Source organism: Muntiacus reevesi, chromosome 4, assembly GCF_963930625.1.
Source record: "Muntiacus reevesi chromosome 4, mMunRee1.1, whole genome shotgun sequence".
Classification (NCBI taxonomy): domain Eukaryota; kingdom Metazoa; phylum Chordata; class Mammalia; order Artiodactyla; family Cervidae; genus Muntiacus; species Muntiacus reevesi.
In genome coordinates this window covers 30,070,550-30,088,184 of record NC_089252.1, presented here as the reverse complement: position 1 = coordinate 30,088,184, position 17,635 = coordinate 30,070,550, and the positions used below count along the sequence as shown (strand labels likewise).

Genomic DNA, 17,635 nt, shown 5'->3' with positions numbered 1-17,635 from the left:
TGTGTATTTTAAATTTAGGAAAGTCCTGTTTCGTGCACAGAGCTATCTTGGAATTTTGAGAGTACAAGTTTGTTATTCTGAGCCATTTGATTAAATTTAACCACAGGAAACTCTTCCAAGTCCTAATGAAGCAGCAATTACATCTAAAAAGGGAGCCAAGCCAAAAACCATCCTTTTCCAATATCTCTCTTTCAAACATCAGACTCCAATATAAGCTCCATGGTTTTCATTTCACTTTTATACCATCTCTCTAAGCTGCTGGAAACATGTTAAACATAAGACAGGGAGTGGTGCACCCGTAGGTCTTTGGTGAAGAGAGCTGGCAGTGATTCTACACACAGATATGTATGCATGTGTATGCATGCATGCGCGCACACACACATAAACTTAAATACACAAAGTACACAAATTTCCTTTAAAGAAAGGCCACTAAGAATTAGAAAACTCTAGTTACTGACAGAAAATTTGAATTAGAATTCAGAAATCAGCTCTACAATCTAAGAACTTTGCAATGAACAGGCTTTAAATTTTAATTTGTAACATAACATGTGATAGTTCAAGACACAGATTAGGTAAAACAGACCTTTAAAGAATGTTAAAATTACCTTTTTCCTAAGAGATAACAAGCTAGTTTTTGCCTCTAAACAAACCGATTCAACTTGGAAGATGGTCATTTTTTCATAAAAGACACACATACTTGCACACAATTTTACTGTGCTGTTACTAAGTTAAATTAAAGCTGTTCCAATAACTGAAGAATTTACAGCTAACCGAAAGAGCCTGGCCAGAGAATGCAACCTCAATGCTATTGCCAGGTTTCCAACACCCTATTTATCCCATGTGATAGTGCACTTCAACATAATAATGTGAAGATCCTAGGATGCAGCAGACACAGAAATAATGTCAAAAGCAATTCTTCACATTTGGATCAGACCACATCAAGTGCAAAGAGTGAACTTAAACATGAAAATACAATTTGCTCCTTCTAAAGTATACATTTTTGCCTCTTGCAAAAAAAAAAACAAAAACAAAAACACCACATTCATTTCCAACGCCTCAAGGTAAAGAGAATGGCATCTATCACAAGTGCAGAGAATGTCTAAAGGATTTAGAAGCAATCTTTTCATAATGCTTCTTTGGGTGAGGAAGTAGAGTTATGAGTCACTCAAAATTCATAAAGATTATTAAGTTTACATCCTCACGGAAGATCGGCCACCATTGCATCTCTCAGCTAGACTTGACAGCCTCCCTACCCAATTCTACTGAGAAAAAGTCTCTGGTTCAGGCCATTCGTTCATTTTGTGGCATTAGGGCTCCAGTGGATAAGATGAAGAGTCTGTCCTATTCAAAAAGCAAACAAACAAAAACAAGCAACAAACAAATGGCCTCCAGGCGAACAAGGATACAATATCATCACTGAACTCAGATAAACTCATTCTATCAGTAACCCTTCATGGAAGGAATTTTTAACAAGGAAGTTTTTATTTCAGCAAGTGTACTCTAGATTATCAACTCGTGTGTTTGTGCCTGCTGGGCTATTTGAATGATTATCTTGTCCCTCAGTACCCTCAGCTAGGACCGACTGGGCACCCACGGCCATGACCCCTCATGGTAAGGAAGCTGCCTAAACAACAGTCAGCTTTCCTGCTTGATGAATTCCAACCTCACAGCTCATCTAAACTGAGCCTATGGGCTTCACGGTTTTCTCTCTCTCTGCATTGGTCTACGGAAAGTTATGAAACGTATTTTTCTAGTCCTCCCAGGAGCAAGGCCAGGTTTACAATTTGACCTCAGAAACACAGCAGTCCTGCAAAACCAGACAGCGCTGAGTATTAGTGTTCTCTGCCTGGCCCAGCACAAACCATACCAGGCGGCGCCGAGCGGTGTTGCTTGTGGGAAATGACAAGCAATGGATCAGTGGGAGAAAAAGAATGGGATTTAATCATATAAAAATATCCCAGGCACACAGCTCCTTTGCAGCAAGCTGCCCACCTCAGCTGAGGGTCTAGTGTGCTTGTGAAACTAACCACTTGTCATTTAAAAGGGAGCCACTGAGTCAGATCTTTTGATCAGATTAAGTTACAGGATTCTCAACACACCCAGAGATGCTCCTTCTCGGCATGTCCGTATGCACACCCCTAGAATGATTTTAAAGGCATATACGGAAAGATCTGGGTATGTATCAGATAGATGTCTTAGATGGTGAGACACGATCCTGGGAACAGGGCAGGCTCATGTGAAAGACTGTCACAGACTAATTAAGGACACTGCTGCTGAAAACCGAAGGCTGACCCTGCAGTCTTATTTACACAATTTCCAGCCAGAGGGCTGTGAAGTGGAGCCCCAGTGGGGGCATTCTATCCGAAACCCAAGGGCACCCGCATTAAGGAAACTGGTGTAAATGAATCCCTTTGCACAACAAGAGAAGACAAGACACCAATACTTCAGTTCTGTTGGTATGGAATCTATGTGCTCATCCCCTTGGATTCAACATAACAAGACACGGTTATCTCTTTATTTTATTATTATTAATTGCACTTCCATATGCATTCGCTTAGAAGCAGGACATTCTGTGACAAGAATGATCAGGCTTTTTAGACAGAAGGCAGTGATTCAAAAACTGCAAAACTTCAGCTTTCAAAAATAGCCTAAGTGACCTCTTGCAGTAGTCTGACCACTCCGCAGCAAGCAGGAGGCAACCCCTGTGAAGAGCGAATTCTGGCAAAGTTCTCTCTTCACAGATGATGCACAGCTTAAGCTATAATGAGTTTTTGGGTTACAAATGCTGAACGCATTAATATTCCTTGATGATAATTATCACAGGATAAGCACCTTTCCCAATGTGAGTAGCATAAAGCAACTGAAGCAGCATTTTTACCACATTTGAAACAAGCTGGAAAATGGGATTTTCTAGTCTTGTAACCTGGGGTCAATGTACATCAAGCACTGCATATTAAACACACCTATATATGAACTCTGCATCACTTTCCTTCCCTTCTGCTTCATGTATACCTAAAGCTGTCTCCTTTATCCATCCTTCATTATGAAATTCTTGCTATGAACGTACATGTGATATACATAATTTGACAAAGAAATGTATTTCCTCCAATTGCAAGAATCCTAGGTTTCTTCTTATGAGAATACAGATAGCAAATAAGATCAGTAAGCCATGCTTTACAGATGACATGAGTATCTGTGCAGTTTGAATGAATACTGTGGTCACTGGCTGCATATAAAACAGGGTGAAAATCAGAATTGAGCAAACAGGCCCTTAGAAGAACCAGATGTGTTACACACAAGACAAACAACCAGCCTTTATCTTTATACTTTCAAAACTAATAGTACTCTTAAGTGCTGAAAGGTTTACATGTAAATTCTAAGTCACTAACATGATGACAATTATGATGTCAGCAGCGTATTTACTGGCAATATGTTCACTAAGGATCTTGGAAACCAATTTCCATTCCAGATTAAAAGAGCAATTATTGTTATTTGGATAATAACCATCAAATATTATAAGGAAAAATAAAAAAAGATGATTCATTTTGCATTTATCAGTGTTGTACAACAGTATCTGTCTAATGTTTGGTATTTGCCATAGCATACCCAAAACAGGTGCTAAGAAGACTTCACTTACTATAGACCCCAATCTGATTTGATAATATATTCTGAACAAACTATAAATTGGTTTTCTTCATCTCTCTTTCTCTCCCTCTATTCAGTGAAAAAGAAAAAATGTCTATTATAAAGCTTGACTGAGACACTAGGAATGGCTCAAAATCAGTACAATATAAGAGCCTCCTTTTTCAAAAACATGCTGTAATATCGTTTTAAGACTCTATGTAAATAATCCCAACAGCACTTTGACTTAACAGTGACAAAATGAAAGCTAGGCCGAACACTTAATCCAAAGAATGTGAACTGATTTAGGAATTTTTGTAGGTGTGAATCTCTTGAACTCATTTTTACCGTGTTACCCACACTTCATTTAGATAATATGCCACGCTACAACTGCCTCAAGTTCTGTAACATCATTTTTACTTATGTGCTGCAAAAATGTCTTCAAATCCCATTTGAATAGATGGCAGGGTTATGAGGGAACCTTTACTAAATATTTAACAGCACTATTGGCTTATTAAATACTATAATGTGAGAGCCATGAAAGCATGATATACAGTGCTTGCTTTTTTTCTAAAACTTAATGCTTCTGCTCATTTTGAACACTCTGCAAGCCCATTCATCAGCAGAACTGATGCATTTTAAAAAGTCCTCATTTACTAGCAGATAAATGTGGTTAGAGAGCCTTTTTAGAGGAGAAATGACTGGAAACCTATTTGGTTTTACTGTACAAAATTTGCTTTGCTCTGGCCTAGCAAAAAAGAAATCTCACAAAACATTTAAAAGCCGATTTTGAAAAAGCATGCAAAGCAACACAGTTGGAAATAAAAGAAAGTAGGGGGTATTTTCAATTCACAGGAATATACATACACCAAAACAAGGCAATAGATTTACAAACAGCTGATCAAATACATATATTCATCCAGCCTGGAAACAATATCTCAAATGCACATCATATAATGAGATTGTCCACTGAAACACTGCTTTTGACTAAGACATTGTTGGCAGATAATTTCATTTGCAACTATTCATAATTGCATTAAAAAACAGGTTAATACAATTTTTGCCTTTAGCTTGTTAAGATATTTTAAACTAAAACTATGCTTTTTTAAAAAAGAAAAAAGTTGATTGGAAATCTTATAGCCTATTGCAGTGGGTAGAAAGTAAGAATTCTCTCTGAAAAGATATTTCTGTTCACATAGAGATATGCTATAGCCTAAAGAACACCCCTTGCCACTGGAGGTCTGCAGAGTGAGCATTTATCCTGTAAACTCTGTAACAGTGATCGTCTGTCCTCCCCTGTTCTCAGCGGAGAGTCTTGCTTTGGAGAATGTCTTGCGGTGACTTACTAAATTCAGGCTATTTCAATTAGTATTACTGCACATTAAAAATTAATTGCATTACTGAGTGGATTAAGGTTTAAATTTCAATGCTACAGTATGTGCATGAGAAATGACAGCTCAAAATCAATGCCCCTTGGCCTGCAGTCGGAAGGGTGTATACTTGAACAGCGCGGGCCTGGCGTCACTGGCTGAGCCATTTTAAAAGACTTGATAGTTCAATTGAAGGTGTGTCAGCTCTAATTCTACATTTTAGTTTGAATGCTGTGCAGCAGCCCAGCCTTATAAAAAGAAAAACAGAACAAGAGTTGCCCTAACCATCTGGAAAAACAAATGGACACAGGTACTAAAATTATAACAGCAGAGGGGTTAGACTGTCACCCCAAATTTACAAAGAATAACTCTCAAGCTAAAACCTTGTTCATAACTCTGTTTAATAAGAATACGGGATCCTTGACTTAAATCCACACTATTTTTTATCAGTTACTGAGCCACAGTGGTTGGTCAGGGTTAGGAAGTAGGCTATTCTGTAAAGTATGTGCCTGCTCAGTTACTCAGTCATGTCTGACTCTTTTGCAACCCCATGTACTTCAGCCCTCCAGGCTCCTCTCTCTGTGGGATTTCCCAGGCAAAAATCCTGGAGTACGTTGCCATTTCCCTCTCCAGGGGATCTTCCCGATCCAGGGATCGAACCTGTGTCTCTAGCATTGGCAGGCAGATTCTTTACCACTAAGCCACCCGGGAAGCCCCTATTTTGTAAAGAGATAATACTAATATGTACAATACTCATAATAACTTTATTCTGTGTTTTAAGGAAGCTCAAGAAGATACAGAAAATACCAATCTTTCCCTAAACAGTGATCCTGCATTTAAGCCCCCAGTAAATTATTAAATCTTTCTGGGAGAAGGGTCAAATGAATTGATCATCCTGAGGGTGAATTTATAACATCTAGATGAGACGTATGAAAAGAAATGGGGTCATTTTTATTCACAGTAAATGTGTTCTTCTAAGAAGATGAAGATGAGGAACATTACGATCAGGGTCGACAGGGTAAAGCGCCATCAATAAGGACCCACCAAGCCACCCAGGGTACCCTGGCTTGGAACTGAACGGTGATTGCTATGGGCCAAGAGAAAAAAACACGCTGCCTGCAGCGTTCCTTAAGATTCCCTCTGCGTTGCACCGGTGGCCAGGAGCAAGTTCACCGGCAAGAGAGTAAAGGAGATGGGAAGTAATAATAACAATAAAAAGAATAATCTGGTGCAAATGGACCCTACGGTGTAGTAGTGATCCCCATGCAACAATCACCCTTCACTGCAATTTACTGATGTGGCTTCATTACAATACTGCATATAAAGGGGCAACGTACCATGTGGACTCTTTGAAAGCTGTGTGGTTTGAAGCAGCACACGCCACCCTAGCAGGCACTGCTCGGGGAGCTAGGTCAGATTGGGCAAAAGTGAAATTCCCTGCAAAAAAAATTAAATAGAGATGCAACATGTGTACAGCGTGGTGATACGTGGGGGGAGGGCGGGGTAAGAGGATAAAAGGTTAGCAGGGAAAGGTGTTTCCTTTGTGAACTATTAAAGGCATTTCAAATTAATCTGAATTAAAACATCCTTTGAAGAGGTAACAACTTGTGGCTCTGTTAAAAGGAAAAGATAAAGGATGTGATGTTTCCTGTTTGGGAAAGAGTAACCAGCTCTCTGTTTCCTATTCTGATTCGCCATGAAGTGAACTTAAACTGTGCTCTTAGGTGAAATTCAGCGCTGTGCATTCAGGCTACTGTTATTTAAAAGGAGAACCTGACTGGCTTTTCCCAGTCTGGCCTGCTTCAGCTGAAGGTCTTAGTTTTCAGCCAGTGCTCAGAAGATGATGAAGCAATGTGTTAAGGGGAAAAAAAGAGATTCTTTCCTCACCAAGGATCATTGAGTATGTCATTGGTTAATTCTTGTTCTATGCTCCTCATTAGCATGACTCTCAAGTTTCTGGTTATCATATCCGAAATATTAAGACATAATAACTACGAAGGTGCAGATAATTGGATATTAACCAGAACATACTTGACTGGGCAGGAGGTAGGGCCCTGCTTAAACTAATCCTGAAATATATTAATCACCAATTAATGAAAGGGTTTCGAATTCATTTTCTATTACAGAACACCTCCGAGTATCTAAGCTTTTTCTAACAAAATGACTTGGAATAACAAGGTAGAAATAAGGAATACGGCCATCTGATGGTAGCTTGAATTAATTCTTCACAGCCTGTTGTCAGGTAATCATGAAAACTACAGTTCAAGCCTTGATTACAGTTATGAAGCCTGATGGGAAGAAGTGGGGACAATTTCCAGTGTTCAGCAGCTTTGGTTTCAACTCCAAATTTATTCCTTTCAATGGCAGAGCCATGGCTAAATATTTCAGCAGAGAGCTGTCATAATATTGTCTGAGTCTTTCAGCTTAGGCAGACCTTGAGCCCTCCAAGCTAACAACAGATGTACTCTTAAAATCAATTAATAGGAGCCTGAGAGGTCTAGCAAAGGCATGCTTTGTACATAGTAAACAGGAAGTAGTAAGAAGGTGATGAATATATTGCAGGATTAAAAACCTTGACTAAGCAGTGATCGAAAAGTCACCACCACGTAGATGGAAATAAAGTAATGCTGAGAAAAGAAAACAGAAAAAAAAAGAAAGAAAGAAAACAGAAGGACCATAGAAGGGAAGTCAGTCGTTATAAAACCCCCTACTAAGCTTCCCAGAAAAACTTCTGCACCTATTTCACTGAGTTAGAGAAATGGCTACCAAAACGCCAGTCATCTTTAAAAGATTTTCTCAGGACATTATTCTCACAAACAGATTCTCATATCTTTTCCTACGTAAAACTGTGGCTCTCAGATTCTCTGAAAAAAAAGATTTACACATTTTTACATCAGAGAAAACAAGGTGTTTGGCTGAATGCAACATGAGTCAGGGACTGAAATCATGCCATCTCTCCATTTTCCCTGCCTTAAGTCACTTGACGTGATGAACATTGTAAGAAAACTCCTATTATCTCAGAGTTTTCTTTTTACTTCTGTTGTGGGTTGAATTTAATTTTAATAGTTCTTAAATAAGCACTCACGGCAGATGAACCAAGATACACAGGCAAGTCGGCCCTTTTATCAACAATTTTGCCATAGAAATACACAAACATTTCAATGGCTCTTCATTAGCAAACAAATCAACAAGTGATATTTTAATGCCTGACTTTATTCCATCTCTGTGGGGACTGTAGTTGAGAGTGTGATGTACAGTACAGAGAAAAGAATCATCAGCCACAGCGTCCCAGGGCTCTCTCCATTGAGGACTTCGCAGCCTCCGCTTAAAGAGTGCATTTAATTGACTGATAGACAGTAGCTTCTTTGTTCACAGAAGACAGCGAAGTAATGGCAGCTTGAAAATCGTACCATCTACAGGGTCTCCTGAGACTAGTAACAGGGGGATATGTGTCAGGAATAAATAAATAATCTAATTATTAAGCCACTTCCTGTCAAGTTAACTCCAATTTGTTGGCTTTTGAAGGCAACAAAACGAGGCATTTTTCCTCATTATGCTTCTCTTTTTATACCAGTGGTAATCACAGGCGGATTAAAGGGTGCCTGATTGCTTTTCTTTCTTTCTTTTTTTTTTTTTTTTGTCAAGGAACTGAGAAGCAGCCAACAGTACAGAAAAACAGAGTTGGGGTTAGAAGAAATTTCATGCTTGTCTCCTTTCCAGCTCCCTAACAGCCCACACGGCTGCCCCATACAGAGCCACCAGCTGTACAGCAAATGTGTACCCTCCAACTGAGGCCTAGCGGGCCACGGGCGCCGTTCTGAGAGCTGTGAGATACCTCGCAATCTTGGCAGGTAGCTGCTGCTGTCATAGGCATAATTCTAAAGGTGACCTAGGAAGCTCATCAGCTCACCAAACGCAACAATATGAGCCGCTGAAGTTCAACACCCACTCTCCACATCCCTTTGTTTACTTGCTAGGAATGGCCCTGCGACCAGGAAATCACCTATGGAAATAGGTCATCAGCCACCTTTTTCTCTTTATGCGTCTGAACTGATCCTGCGGAATTAGGTCATGATGCCTACGCGTATCTGGGCCTGTGTGTGTGTGTGTGTGTGTAGGATCCCTCTGTTTATCTTTGGTGGATGACTTTACCCGCCCTCCATTCAGAAATGTTTTGCAAACTTCATGCAGCAGCAGTCAGTCACCCCCATTTGATAATCAACATATCTAATGGTGAGTGGACGGGTATGCCCTGTGGCATATTCTCCAGCAAATCAGAGTGTGTTAGTCACTCAGTCATGTCTGACTCTGTGTGACCCCATGGATTGTAGCCCACCAGGCTCCTCTGTCCATGGGATTTCCCAGGCAAGAATACTGGAGTGGGTTGCCATTCCCTTCTCCGGGGGATCTTCCCGACCCAGGGATGGAACCTGGGACTTCTGCATTGCAGGTGGATTCTTTACCACCTGAGCCTCCAGGGAAGTCAAAGGAGAGGACAAAACCAGAGCCAGAAGCCCCGCCAGCATGTCTCAGACAGTCACACAGAACTTTCCATCTGGCACAGACTCTGCCTAGTGTCTCTGTACAGAGCCTAGGCAGGCAAGCTGGCATCTCCGTAATTCTGCTTGGGAACAACATTCTTATGAAGTCTCTTTTAGGACCATGTGTTCTAAAAAGGAACAAGAAACTGGATCTTCCATCTGTCGGTGGGCTCAGTGAAAACCCCCAGCCTCAGGGAAAACGAACATGACGAGAAATGTCTGAGAAGCTTTCTTAAGGGCTTGTAAGTTAGAAACTCCACTAACCACCAGTACTTTTCACTCTTGTAAATTAAAGCTGCTAGACGCAGGCTAAAACACAAAACAAGGGTTAACATTCTGATGTGTCTTTTAATAGCCTAACACTGACATAAGAGAGAGGCCCCAAAGATTTTCCTGAAAAGTGACTTCAGAATCCAAAGAATCAAGATGAGCTCTTGAAAACTGGATCTTATTCCAAAAAGATTTTTTTTAAGGTCTTTTTGCTTTCATATTAAACTGTCTTTGTTTTTAGGAAGGCTGAGAGCATAGAGGAGCTTGGTCATTTCCTGTGTCCCCACTTTGCACTCGTTCAACGGTGTAGCCGCGTTCTATTTATGCCTGTGTATGTCTTTTCTGAATATATCCTGAATTTTTGTTAAATTGCGCAGATAATTAAACCCTCTTCATATTTACAGTCTGCTTCATTGGTACCATGAATTCTGTTTTCAGTTACTGTCTGCGGATTCCCTCTCTGAACGATTTCATACGAAGCAATAACACTTCATTTTACATAAGTTTTATCTGATGTCCCCATACAGAGCTGCCAGCTGCCAGCAAATGTGCGGTTCTCAAACTGAGGCCTGCCGGGCCACCGGCGCCGTGCGGAGAGCTGTGAGGCATCTTGCTGTCACTGGCAAGCTTTCTTTGCCATCGCTGTGACCATCACTCCACACTGCACACAACTTAAAATCATCTGATTATTAGAATTTGTGGCCCACACTCCGTTTTATCCTTTATTTAAATCTATCCCCAGATCACACATTTGTTTAAATGTTTTGGCTGGTTTACAAATCATGCCGCCATCTGCACAGTAGGTGTGACACCATTTTTTTTTTAGACCAAAGTTACGTGGCAAACAAAGATAAAGTCATTTGAAATGCTTTGGTGTTTGTTATTCTGCCGGGCTCACTTGGACCAACTCGAAGAAATAAATAGAATTATCTGTGTAAATCGATGAACATCTATGAAAAACAACACCCAGCAGAATGCCGAGCTTGCTCCATTACCTACGTTAATATCATGACAGCTGAGGAGAGATGACCTGGCCCACTTCTCATCTCTCCTGTACAGATGGCTATTAAAGAGAAAGTATCCCTTTTGTATGGTCCATGTAGAAACCCTTTATGGGCTTTTCAAATAAGCCAGCATTGCCCACATGAGGCTAGCTTTCTGTTACCATTAAACTGCCCAGATTTCATCTTTTTTAATCCAGCTCTTGATGAAATTAGCCAGTATTTCAACATATTTAACACCAAATGCTTATTTCTTAATTCCCTGAGTTTTATAAGCAATCAACTGAAGATGACTTAAAAAAATTCAATAGTCTTCTCATTTAGAGCTCATGTAAACTCCAGAGAACTTACGGACTTTGAGCTTCTCAGGACAGTGCAGGTAGACACACATATAGAAACAGCGACTCATATACATGTTGTAGATCCACCATAATCATGTTTTTTAAAAAGCAGCCAATGAGAGCTTAGCATTTAAACAGCAACATGGCTCTTTATCTTCCTATGCAGAGATACATATCTTTGGATATTTCCCCTTCAGACACACAAAATCCCAAACCACTACAAACCTCAAAATATTGGTTTTAGTCTATTCTGACGCAAGAGCACTCCAGTTGGAATGTTTCAGAAATAATGTTGAATATCACAAAACTAATGATGATGAGTCACATAGCACACCATCTACTAAAGAAACAGAAGGAAAAGGATGCCATTTGTGACCTTGGGCATCAAGCAAATTTCAGAATATATGAATGTCACTTGCCACAAGCACAGACAGAAATCTCAGCACACTGTACAAAACTGATCTATGCATTCTTTCTATCTTAATATCAGTGATTTATATCACATGGAACAAAATACATAGGGTAGGTATTATCCTGCGTGCACTGCAGAAAGCTTGAATCCTTTCCTTGATATTTTAAAAATTGCAACTATTCATAAAGCATGGAGTATTAGAGATTTGAATAAAAATAGTCAATATCTATGCATCCATGTTTTTATATTAGATGTCGTTCATAGTCCCAAATTCAGGTTTTGCTTCACTAAGAGTAAATACATTTACTGCTTCCAATGCACTAAGTGTCACCCTGATCCATCTGGGACACATCTGTTACTGACTATTTGTTGATTTTCCCCTTTTTTTCCCACAAGAGTATACTCTGCCACCTTAGCTACAATTGTGCTATTCCAATTGGTCTTTCTGATCATATGAAAAGTAAACTTAATAAGTAATCATTTCTAAGCCAGTTTTAAACAGTTCTTAGGTAAATGGTTTGTACTCATTCCCTTCAGATTCTCCACCCAAGAGCTTGGAAAGCAAGGGCTGGAAATGGCCATGCTATATCCTGGCCACTTGTCCTCCAAAGGCTACGACCGTAGCAATCAATTCCAAGGATAATGGTATTTCTCCCCTTTGATCATTTCTTTGTCAAGCTGACTGGCCTTCGATGGTGAGCTTACTGCTGGTTGTCTACCACCAGCCGCTCGCAATTTGCTCACTCTGTTTCCTGAGACAGTTGTTTGTGGCTGTTTGGAACACATTGGTCTCTTTGGGGATTTACGCGCTAGCTGCAATGCCAACCTCCGTAGTGATAGAAATTTCTTTCGAACTAAAATAGATAATTAGAGGCTGGTAATTATTGGTCAAGAATTATCAGAGTGAAAAAAATTAAGCTTCTCATAAATAGTTCTTGGCAATGTCATCTCTTTATATTATCGCATGCCTAACAACCCTTTATTCAGAGCACTTACAAATTTACTCTACTGCTGTTGAGCCTCATAATTTTATATGAGGCAATCCCTTTGCTGGGTGAAACACATTTACATTCTCTGGTCTCATCACTATCTGTGCTAATCCATACCAAATAATAATAATAATAGAAATATCAAAGGGGGGGAAACAATAAATATTTACTGTGCTGATGGAAGGAGAGTGAACAATGAATTAAAGGACACAGTGCACAATGGCTTCTTTCTGCATTCTCAGGTCAAAAGCCAATGTAAACTAAGGGAAAGAAACAAAGGAAGACAAGAAAAAAATTTTCATCTGTGCAGACTTTAAAAGAGGGAAATCTTTCCCCCAGGAAAGCTGTTAAAGCGTTTTGTAGCTCTTGGAGGGGGGAGGTGTGTGTGTATGTGTGTGTGAGTAAAGAAGAGAAACCTCTAAATACTCGCTGGTCTGATTTCTTACTGAAACTGTGTCAAAATGCGATCGAGAGTGAGGTGTTCTTTTTTCCTTAATAGACATAAGTCAAATCCCCAATGCATGTTTATTGAGTAATTATTCCTGCAACTCAAAGCACGTGTCCACACCTCACTGCAAAATGGCACTTCGGCACAGCATCTCCAGTGTATACCTGGTGGAAACACTGATGGGTTTCCTTTCACAAACGTCCCTGGCCAATAGTCTGAGACCAGCACTTCCAGAAAGAAGCGTGGAGGTTCCCTGACATTGAGACTGCATTAAAACATGCGTGTTATGTAGAAGCAAATGCAAATGACTTGGTCAAAGAAGGAGTTTAAAGTCACACCTCATTGGGTCATCTGCAGACCCTGTTTTCCATCAGGTGACATAATCTCTCCTCCAGACTGATTGAAATGGAAAACAAAATCTGTAAAAACACTATAGGCCCTCTTAACAAAAAGAGTAAGAGGCTTTTCAGATAGACTCTAATCCCTCTTCCTTGCTAAATGTCCAGTTGAGATTATTTTTTTATTAGACAAAAAAACATACACAGATACACAACCTAAAAATACCTACCCTCAATGGAGGTATTTTAGCCAACAGAATCATGCTGCCTGCCTCATTTGAAAAACTAAGCATCACACTGGGATTTTAAAAAGGGATATCTTAGCCTTTGTGACATCCTCCAGGTACACATTCTCTCTCTCTAGATACTAACAATGCAGAGGGGAAGAAATGTAAGAACTTGGATACATGGTCAACAGTTATAACAATTAAATGGCTACTATTCTTCTGTTTAGGCCTCAAGTGTAAGAGAATTACATATTTTATTATTAAAAAATAGCATGAATATTAACTACCTAGGCCCTCTCTGAAAAGGAATAGAATTTTCTTCTCTGATGGAAGGTGAATTGTTAAACGTTCAGATCCCAAGAGCAGGTGAGTGTCATATTAATCCACCATAAGGTAGAGGCGGGGAAGCTTTGGGGAAGCACTAATGATGCAAAGAATATTAAGAGAAATAGCAAATGAAAGGTATAAAGCAACTTTTAAAAAGGACCAGGCCAAATCAATGAACATTTTGGACAAATGATACTAAAATAAAAAATTCTTCTCATGCTCAGCATTCCATTCAGATTCTACTTGGCAAAAGAACATTAATAATGTGTCGAAAATATATTCCATTTGTTCAGCTGGGCCCTGGGATAAATAATAAATCCAGAACCAAAAACAAGTTTACAAAGAATAAAACTAATCAGAAGCACAATGTTCCACTAAATTTTCCATAAGCTGCAAACTTCCAAGAAATATTTTCACTAACACCCTTGTAAAACTGTGGCCTAATGCAGAATCATGACTGACTGCCACCAGTAAGCTTTACTCAAGAAATAAAGAGATGGAAAATATTAACACTCATATTTGGAAAGACAAATTCATTTTTTCTAACCCATGTGTTTCCCCCCATGCCAGTCCATTTTGAAAGTTTACATAGAGTATTTTTTGGAATCCAAAACAGAAAGGAAAACATAAGAAACATTTCAGTCTCTCTTACATGTTCTCATTATCTTTTGAACACTCAGTAAAACTGTCAATGTTATTCTGGCACATTTAAGAGTATTTCCATTTAATGCGGAGGAAACTCACTAATAATATTAGTACTTATATCTGGAAAATATCGAGAAAAAGTAACCTATATTTTAGCTGTTAGGTATAAGCTGCATATTGTATAATTAAACACTTAGTCTTTTGTAAACTGTAATCCTCCTAAAGATCATCATTTGAAAACTATAAAGCAAATCCTACTAAAAACCTATTAATAGTTTCCAACATACTTTTGACTTCATCTTCATTAATAGGTACAAGATCATTAGAAATTTTGTTATAGCTGGTTGTAAGGATCAGTAATTATAATTGGAGCAACCCTTCTACTGCACCCTCTTAGAATGCAGCGGATTAGGTGTATAATAAAACTTGTTTACCCCTGAAAAGGAGTTCAGAGTCTAAAATGCTGAATTTTCTTTCCTTTCTTAGAGTTTGATAGACCGAGAGCATGAGGTTGCTCACACTTTTGAAATACCATATCACAATAATTTATGATATGATAATATACCATGAAAGTAGTATGAAATAAAAAAAACTCACATCACGTAAAAACACAAATGAGTGACAAAAATAGCGTAAAGTAATAGCAATTGTCATTTTACTAGTAGAAAAAGATCTGCTTGATAAAGTTTAATTGGCTGGTAAAATTCTTAGTGTTATTACGAAGTGCTTATCAAATTAAAACATAGGAGGTAACCCCAGAGGAATTAAGGGATAATGGGACAATAAGAGTAAGTGAAAAAATTATCCTTTTAGCTGTAGCCCATGTGAAAAATGCAAAATCCCTGAAAACACAGGCTTAGAGTAACCTCAGAGATCTTTACACGGACTGCTTTTATAAAAATCTGCATAAAATTTGGTGGGGAATAAAAAATGATGACTGAATTCTTTACATGATCTTTATGATCATGATTATTTCCAGGCTGTTGAAACCATACATATAAAATTATTTTACGGCAATTTAAATTATTTATGTTTCCCTATCACAAAAACTCACCACTTTAGATTTGGATACAAAGATGCTTAAGCAACACACAGCAGTGCCATTACCATAATAACTTCTGAAATTAAAACCTGTCTAAAACTCTATGGAAAGCTAACATCCAGTTCATTAACCATTCCTGTTAGTTTTCAATAATGCAAAAATGATTAGAAGTTTAATTTGTTAATCACCTGTGTTTTGACTGGCAGTAGATATATAATCCTCTGCAGAAGTCTAAACTAGCCCTTGCAGAAAATAAAATGTGCTAATGCCTTATCAGGCCTAATAATAGTAATAAAAAAATCAATCATGCCTAGGTAAATAATTGATGGCTGAACAATTAATTCATCTTTAACTCTGTTTAATTATATAGGCATTGTACACAAGGAAGAGGAAAATCTGTCTATAAGAAGGTTCGGAGTGTCACTTACCAATCATGTGATTCGCAACATGCACCTGAATATCCCATTCATTGTAGAAAACCATCTGACACTTGATGCACTGATAGGTCTTCTTCTGAGAAAACAAGTATAAACAGAATTACTTAGACACATGCATATTTTTATTTTTTTCTTTAGAAAAACAAAACACAAAAAAACCAACCCTACCTGATCACAGAATTTTCCTGAGACCATGGTCTTATATATGTTGTTAACTAAACATCTGTAGGGCCACTTGGGCAAAATTCTGCGAGTTCCCTACTATGACCCATGGCTTGATCCAAACATTATGTTTTTCGTTGCAAACAGTTGGAAGAAATGAAGACACATAATTATAGTACAATACATGTTTAAAGATTCCTACTTTATAAAAACAGAAGTTGGTATTGAAAATACATGTAAAGAATTGGTGAGTTTCAGAAACCTGTGTCTTTGAGGATCAGGCACACTTTCATTCTGAAAAACATAACTGCAGGGTTGCTTCAAGATACCCACACAAAACAGCCAGTAAGTGAAGATTCACAAAATCTAGCTAAGAGATTTAGAGACGATAATTTTTAGCTGAAGTATGAAATTTAGATGATGTTTCAGAACTTGCTGAACACCAGCATTTAAATACATATCTCCTATAAAGAAATCATGTCATATTGAACATTCTAAAACCATTTCATCATTACACAAAAGTCTTGTGAATAGACAGAACAGGACTTATTATAATTCTTGTATCATGAATAAAGAAACTGAAGTCCAGGGAAGTAGAAGAATGTGTCTAATGTCACAGTGCCTTAAAGCTGGGAAGAGAAATAAGTTCTTTCTCTTTTTTTCCCCCAAACTTTAAACTTTCTACTTTGTATTAGGGTACAGCCAGTTAGCAATGTTGTGGGAGTTTCAGGTGATTAGTGAAAGGACTCAGTCATACATACACATTCATCCATTCTCCCCCAAACCCCCCTCCCATCTAGGCTGGCACATAACACTGAACAGAGTTCCATGTGCTACACAGTAGGTCTTTGTTGGTTATCCATTTTAAATATAGAAATGTGTACATGACCTTCCCGAAGTCCCTATCTTTTCCTTCTGACAACCATAAGTTTGTTTCTTAAGTAAGAAAAACACTGACAATCACCAAGGAGGATTTACTGCGCTGAGCTGTAAATGTGAGTCTCTTTCTGTTTTGTAAGTTCATTTGTATAATTTCTTTTTAAATTCCACCTAAAAGGGATGTCATACAATATTTCTCCTTCTCTATCTGACTTACTTCATTCAGTATGACACTCTTCAGGAAATAAATTCTCAATTCTAAAAGTAGAGCTTTCTGATAAAGGCAGCCTTCACGATTCTTCATCTTTATCTCTGTGTCCCCTATATGGCTTAGTACATATTAGATGAACTCAATAAGTCAAGTATTGCTTTTAAGTTTTCCAGAACACAGTTACATAATTGCCTTTATGATGAAACCTGATAGTTACAATTAAAAACCACCTTGGAAAACAAAATAAAGCATTATGAAATAATCCATTTGAAACTCTCCCGAAAGTGAGAAAATGACATTTGTAAAATCACATCAATGACAGTTTGTTAAGGCGTTCTTACAGAATTACCACTTCATTGGCAGTCATATAAAAT

The 17,635-nt window shown here is 38.4% G+C and overlaps 1 protein-coding gene across 4 annotated transcripts in view; it reads right to left on the bottom strand.

Annotated features, from left to right (window-relative positions):
• ZNF521 (zinc finger protein 521) overlaps positions 1–17,635 on the bottom strand; it is a 304,387-nt gene that overhangs the window by 122,879 nt on the left and 163,873 nt on the right. For 3 of the 4 annotated variants that reach the window (XM_065932425.1, XM_065932423.1, XM_065932424.1), the window contains one exon: positions 16,001–16,085. In XM_065932425.1, the coding sequence (XP_065788497.1) occupies positions 16,001–16,085 (85 nt within the window). The remainder of the gene's footprint in view (positions 1–16,000; positions 16,086–17,635) is intronic. The other variant, XM_065932422.1, reaches the window with a different exon arrangement.